Here is a 6,766-nt window from a genome sequence, read left to right as displayed (position 1 = left end):
AACGAAAGGCCCCCAAATAGGGGGCTGGTAAATTAGGAAACATAATGACACAGGTGAGCATGCAGCTCACGGGGTGATGCTTGAGGGGCTGCTGCCTTGTGGGCTTTGTATCTGAACATATATTTTTAGATGTAATTTTAATAGGTTTAATAGATATTAATATATATATATTTAGAAGTCCATCTAGAATAGACAAAATGAGATGTCCAGGATGGAGGACCAATGCATTAAAATAAAATGATTAGAATTTTTAAATCATCTTAACTGATGTCTAAGACATTAAATGCTGAATCGGGGAGGTGGGGGAGGGTGGAGAAAAGAAGAATGAATAACTGAAATACCCCCAAACTTTAATCTTGGAGTTTTGTACGATGAGCAGGACTGCGTCTATAATCAGGAAACAGACATTTGCAAAACAAAAAGCCAACTCTGGGGCTTCCCCGGTGGCGCAGTGGTTGAGAGTCTGCCTGCCGATGCAGGGGACACGAGTTCGTGCCCCGGTCCGGGAAGATCCCACATGCTGCGGAGCGGCTGGGCCCGTGAGCCACGGCCGCTGAGCCTGCGCGTCCGGAGCCTGTGCGCCGCAACAGTGAGAGGCCCGCGTACTGCAAAAAAAAACAAAAAATAAAAAGCCAGCCCTGACCTCTCCCTCATGTTCAGTCACAGGCTCTTCCTTTGAAATGTCTCTCTTGTTGCTCCCACTTTTCTGTTTCTGCTCTTCTCTGCCTGACCAAGCCACCTCCCTCCTCCTCCACCCGCTGTCCCCTGCCTGGTCTGCGGGCCCACAGCATCCTGGCCCGTTGTCACGCTCACCACCTAGGGTCTGCTGGTGTTCTTGCCTGAGTTACAGATGGGAGCCGAGACTCCCAGAGGCTAAGTGACCTGCCCATGTCACCAAGGTAACAGGTGGCAGGGCTGGGACTTGAGCCCAGTCCCTTGGCCTGTGAGGTCAGGAACTCCCCCGTGGGGACCAGGGCAAAGGTGCCGAGTCCCACGTGGGGCTTCCCTTTTGGAGCTTGTCTGGGAGTTGCCCTTGGGGGCGGTGGCCTCACGATCCATGTCACAGTCATCCAGGTGTCCCCATCATCACAGGGAACATCTAGGGGCAAGTCTGCACCACCCCGCAGAGGAGCAGAGGGACGCGGGCCCTAAACCAGCAAGGGAACATCACAGGTGTCCAGGAGCGGTGCGTTTGGGCAAAGAATCCCAACACGGTGGCTATTTCAGGGTGAGTATCCAGGGAAGGCCCCTCTGAGGAAGGGGCGGGAGGAACCTGGGGCGGAGCCGGCCGAGTGAGGGACCTGGTCAGGTTGGCGAGGCACCTGGCCGGGCTGCTGTCCACCCGTCATTCAATCAAACGCTCACCTGGGGGCTGGGGTGAAGGCACCTGGGGGATGTGTGTCACCTCTGCCACCAGCTGGCTTTAGGTGAAGGAGATCCCCCTCCGTGATGTGCGGGGGCCTCGGCCGCTCGGCTGAAAGCCTTTTGGAGAAATTGGAGGTTTCCTCGAGGAAGAAGAAATCCCGCATCTGAGCTGTAGCGTTAGCTCCTGGCTGTTCCCAGGTGCCAGCCCCACAGCCGTCTGCGCCCAGCCCTGTAAGAGATCTTTCTGCATAAAAATGTCCTACGACTTCTGTCCCTGGTAGAACCCTGCCCAGTACGAGACCGAACCGGTCGCTGGGTGTCAGCTGTCTGAAGGGACCTCATGAGTTAGTAAAACGTGGACGTCCCCGTAGTGCCGGCTTCCTAATGAGTTTCGTACCGTCGGGCAGCTGTGCTCCGGGCAGGTAGAGCCTCTGAGGTCGTTTACAGAATCAGTGAACTGCGCTGTCTGTGGCCACTGCTGTTTAAAGAGCCCAGCTGGGCATCCTGCCCTCCGCGCAGTGTTTCCTGGGGCACTTTTTCCTGTGGCAAAATGCGATTAAACGTAAACCATCTCAGGTTAGACCACTGTGTCCAGAAAAACCATCTCCTGAGATGTGGCCTGCCTGATGTGTTGGAGTCTCCTTTTTAAACAAGTGCTTGCTCTATGTTGTAAACAAGGCCTGAAAACACTTTTAAGCATCAACGTGGCTGACGTGAACCAGCTGTTTCGGCCGCGGCTGCATTCAGAACGCCCGGGTAGGTCTGAGCTTCCTGGCACCCGATGTGTCCCAGACGCTGAGCCGGTGTCGGGCTGGGGCCGGCACGGGGGGCTTCGAGCTCCCACCGCTGCTCCCAGTGCATGGCCGAGGCTGAGCGCCTCTGGTCTACCCACAAGAACTCTGATTGAGGCACTTCAGAGGAAGGCTTTTCCTTCGTGGGGCAGACACAGCCTCGCGCCCTGCTAACAGCCTGCCCAGCTTTGGGGAGGAGCTGAGACCCAAACCTGGCCTCCCGAGTGGTGAAACTGCTAGTCTGGTTGTCACGTGAGGGTGTGCCCTGCTTGTGGCCCTGCGGGTTGGAGTGGACCCTCCGAGCAGGTCACTGATGCTGACGGGAGTCCAGTTACCCCAGGATGACTAAGAAGGGACCTGGGCAGGAAAATGAGAAGGTTTTGTCTGTCTCGGGTGTAGCCCCACGTCTAGGTTCTGTGCAGGTCTGGGTGCTGGTTCCAGTCACACCCCCCAAACTCAGTGGCTTCTCTCACACCGTCGGTCGGCCAGGCCTCTGGGGAGGGCCTGGCTGAGCAGTCTCCACTTGGGCCGTGACGTGCAGGTGTGGTCCTGTGTCAGCCGGGGCTGTGGCATCGTCTGAAGGCTGGCCTAGGGCGGGAGGGGCACTTCCAAGGCGGCCCTGTCACGCGGCGGGCACGTTGGCGCTCTTAGCCAGAGACCTGTGTTTCTGCAAGTGGCCCTCTCCGTGGGGCTGCCTGAGTGTCACGACACGGCGGCTGCCGCCATCCAAGAGGCCAAGGCGGAGGCTGCAGTGCCTTTTATAGCCTCAGAAGTCAACCCCATCAGCTCCGCCCTACGCCATTGGCCACGTGGACCAGCCCTGATTTGATGCGGGAAGGTGATGCTGACCAAGAGGCCGGGATGAGTGGGGTCATCGTGGAGGCTGACCGCCACAGCGCTGTGTTAGAAAGAGGGTTCAGAGAAAAGCAATGGGAGGGTCCAGGGAGTCAGATTAATCACCTGAAAATAACCAAATTAGATAGGAGGGGGATCAGCGTTAGACCGTGGAAGGCGGGCTGACGGTGAGCTTACAGAAGGAGCCAAACTCACCATCTCCGGGCCGAAGTCTTAGACCTCCCACTTCCCGTCCGGGGCTGTGACCATCACGTAGCTCCCTCAGCAGCAAAATGGGGACGGTGGTGGTGCCTGACCCCCTTCTACACCTACCTGTTAGGAGTTCGAAGGAGTAACAGAAAGAATAATGAAGGGCCGAAGGGTGATGCCGTTGTCATTAACAGCTTTGCTGCGCTGCAAGTCATATGCCGTACGTTTCACCAGTAGGAAGCCCGTGATTCAGTGCTTTGGGTCTGCCGTCACCAAGACAGACTCGTGAGGCCTTTTGACACTTGAGAGGGTATTTTCGGGCACTGAAGAGAAATGCCGGTCGATGTGGCTAGTTCAGCAGGGAACTCCTTGCCCCGGAGGTACTAGGAACCATGAAGTTCGGGCTGAAAAGGACCTCGGTGGGAAGACAGGTCTGGAGGCGTCAGGGCCGAACCGCCCGTGAGTGGATATCACCAGAGAATCCGCTTCGCTCCCGTGATGCTGGCGTGAAGCCTGGCGGCCTGTCCCGAGGGGCCTCAGCACCACAGTGAGAACCTGCTTCCTGAATCCAGCACCGAGTTCACGGGCCGACATCCCTACCCACGTTCTCTGGCTCTGTGGGGAGAGGGTCCCTGCGGCCGGGGGCATAATTCCGCCCTCCCCTCCTGCAGAGCTTTCCCAGCCCCTGCAGCTCACCCTGGGACCCGTCCAGCCCCGCAGGGTGGGGAGCTTGGGGTGTAATGTCGCCCCCCGATCCGACCCTCCTTTCCTTTGTGCTTCCGGCTCCAGCCAGGCCGTCCTGCAGCCAAACCCGGGAGAAGGGGCGGGTGGGCCCCACAGGCCAGAGCACCGGCGGGGGACGGTGGCGCGGCCCGGCGGGCTGGCCAGGCGCCTGCACAGAGGAGACGGGCACTGGCCGCGTGACTTTCCTACCGATCGACAACATTCGGTGGGAGTCGGGGTGCGGCTCTGGCGGCCCAGGGCAAAGGGACGCGAGCACGGGCTCACGGTACGTGTGGACTCGGACTCACTTCTCCCGGCCCCTTGCCGCGATCCCTGACAAGGCCAACGAGCAGAAGGCCCCGTGGGCCCCCGAGCCGGGTCACAGGGTGTCCTCCGGAGTGGAGAGGTGGGGGCTCCGTCGTGACCCCAGGAAACAGCAAGTCCCAGCCAGCCCGGACGCAGGTCACGGGGTTACCGCTCTGAGCGCTGGCCTGCCCTGGCCTAGTGCAAGCTGTGTTGCCAAAACGCTCCCTCCTCCCCTCGCCAGCTGCAGCCTGAGAATACCCGCCTCGCCCTCTGCCCCCGGCCCTCGGTCCGGAGCCAAGAATTCCGTGACAGACGCCCAAGCCATAGTTCACAGAATCACTCCCCACCACTGGACACGGAGGCCTGCTCGACCCTCTGCCAAGGTCAGGAGCTGCTGCAGAAGTCTGCTAGGAGGGCCTCGAGGACGGACTCTGTTCTGAGTTCCACCCGGGTCCAGGCTTCCCGCTGAGCCCAGGCTGCTCCGTCCATCAAATCACAGCCTCAAGGGACAGCTTCCTAAGGCCCACAGAACCCTGCCATGGACCGAGTGAGGAACTCTGTGCATCAGTAACCTGAACACACGGCCCGCCTGGCAGGGGAAGTGAGCCGGCAATGGGGAAACTGATCATGAGATAAACACGGATATAAATGTGTGAGTGAGTGCATTTGTGCGAGGGTGACTGTGAGTGTGGACCTGCGTCTGTACAAGTCCTAGTTCTGTCCACTGAGAGGGCTGGCAGCTGTGACACCCCAGCAGCAAGGACCCAGGGCACCCCAGCACCCAGATCATGGTTTCTAAACACCAGCTCCCACTGACAGTGGCCGGGACTCCTTGGAGAGATGGCCGATTCCAACCTGGGCAGGAAAACACCAGATGCTCCTGGAACATCTTGAAACACCAGACGGCCAGGAAGCCGTCCAGGGCCCCCGGGGGCCCCCAGCGTGCTTGGAGCCAGCCTGACAGGGTGCCCCGACAGGAACAGACTACCGCCTGCTGAAAAGAATTGTAATTCACGCGCTTATACTCAGATGAATAGACAAGTGGAAGTCTGAGGAAGCGTGGGATGTTTGTGTAGTTTTAAAGTGCTTTCCTACAAAATAGTTACTTATAATAAAGAGGGAAGGGGTAGCTCTGCAGGGGAGGCTGATGTCGTTTGCATGGCCAGTAGAGGGATGGATCGAACCGCCCCCCTCCGCCTGTGCATGGAGCGCATCCACCCTCCCCAGGGGTGGGGCTGACCCGTCCACAGGCCCAGCTCTGCTCGTCCCTCCACCGGCCTCTCCTGACCCGAACGGAGCCCTCCCGATGTCCACCTCCTGCTCTGCTGCCCGAGGGCTCACACCGGACGAGGGCCCAGGCTGGAGGGACTGCAGGGCCTCCGGTCCGTGGGGGTGGGGTAGGGGGGTGGTCAGCAAGGAGGGCCCCCAGGACCATGGGTCTGAGCAAGGCCCCAAGGGACAGCCGTGTCCCAGCGCTCAGAGCACCCACAGGGGGCCCCGGGCCTGGTCTGTCCACCACCCACTCCTCCACAGACGCTGAGTGCAGGCACCAGGGTGAGAGGGCGTCCCTCCACGGTGCCTCTGCCCTGTTGCCCGTGCTCCACTGTCACCCCGTCGTCCCCGCCGAGGAAAGGAAGGGCTGCCCCGCGGTGGGAAGCCAGCTGTGCCCAGAGGGGCTCCCGGCCTTGTGGGGGGGAAATGGGGGCCTCCAGGGCTTTCTGGTCTCCCACCCCGCCCCCTTTTGCTCACAATAACTCCCGCACCTGACATCACGGGTCCCGCCTCCACCCACTAGATGCCAGTGGCACGCCCGCCCCCAAGCTGCAACCCCGCAGTGTTTTCAGACATTGACCAGCATGTCCTGCGGGGTCAGGATCACCCTGTTGAGAAACTCGGTTTCGTCCTATAACCCACCCTTGTCCCCTCTGTTCGCTGGCAAGGCTCTGGCACCCGTGGCTTGTGGGTAAAACGACTCCACCAGCCCCACGTGAGTCAGGGAGGCCGGGATGGGGACTCCCGCAGGCACGCAAGCGGTCCGGGTCCTCTGGGGCCTGGTCCCAGCTGGAGAAAGCAGCACGGGAATAAAGCAAACGGTACTGGGTGCACGAGAGATCCACCTGCAGGGCTCGTGATAAACTCCAGCAAAGACCAGACACAGGCCTGCAGTCAGCTACACCCACGGCACTGAGATCATCCTTGAAAACAGCAAGGCTGGGGGGAGCGGGGCCGCGGTAAGCCGGGTGCGGGCTCAGGGGGCCTGGAGCTGCCCCAGGCCTCGCGGCCCAGCCGGCACGAGGTCCTCACTAGGCAGGCCGCCCGCGGGTGGGCGGAGAGAGCCTGGGACTCCAAGGAGCGGCCTTGACCCACACCCACCAGCCTGGCCGGGAGCCAGGGCCCCTGTGTGGTCACACCCGGAGGTCCTCTCAGGGAGCAGGGCCAGCACAGTCCCCCAGGGGACAGCGCACAGGGAATGAGCTGAAGACCAGCCTTGCCACCCACATCCCAGGCCAGACCCCTCATCCCTCCCTCGATTCGGG

General features: G+C 60.4%; 1 protein-coding gene across 2 annotated transcripts in view; it reads right to left on the bottom strand.

Moving 5' to 3' along the window:
• Nucleotides 1–225: 225 nt before the first annotated feature.
• The window catches only part of BANP (BTG3 associated nuclear protein), a 119,971-nt gene continuing 113,430 nt past the window's right edge, over nt 226–6,766 (bottom strand). For both annotated transcript variants that reach the window (XM_060000863.1, XM_060000862.1), the window contains one exon: nt 226–605. In XM_060000863.1, coding sequence (XP_059856846.1) covers nt 351–605 — 255 coding nt within the window. In that variant the 3' untranslated portion in view covers nt 226–350. The remainder of the gene's footprint in view (nt 606–6,766) is intronic.

This window comes from Delphinus delphis, chromosome 20 (genome assembly GCF_949987515.2).
Source record: "Delphinus delphis chromosome 20, mDelDel1.2, whole genome shotgun sequence".
NCBI classification, from domain to species: Eukaryota; Metazoa; Chordata; class Mammalia; order Artiodactyla; family Delphinidae; genus Delphinus; species Delphinus delphis.
The sequence above is the reverse complement of the archived record's forward strand: the minus strand, read 5'-3'. Positions and strand labels throughout refer to the sequence as shown.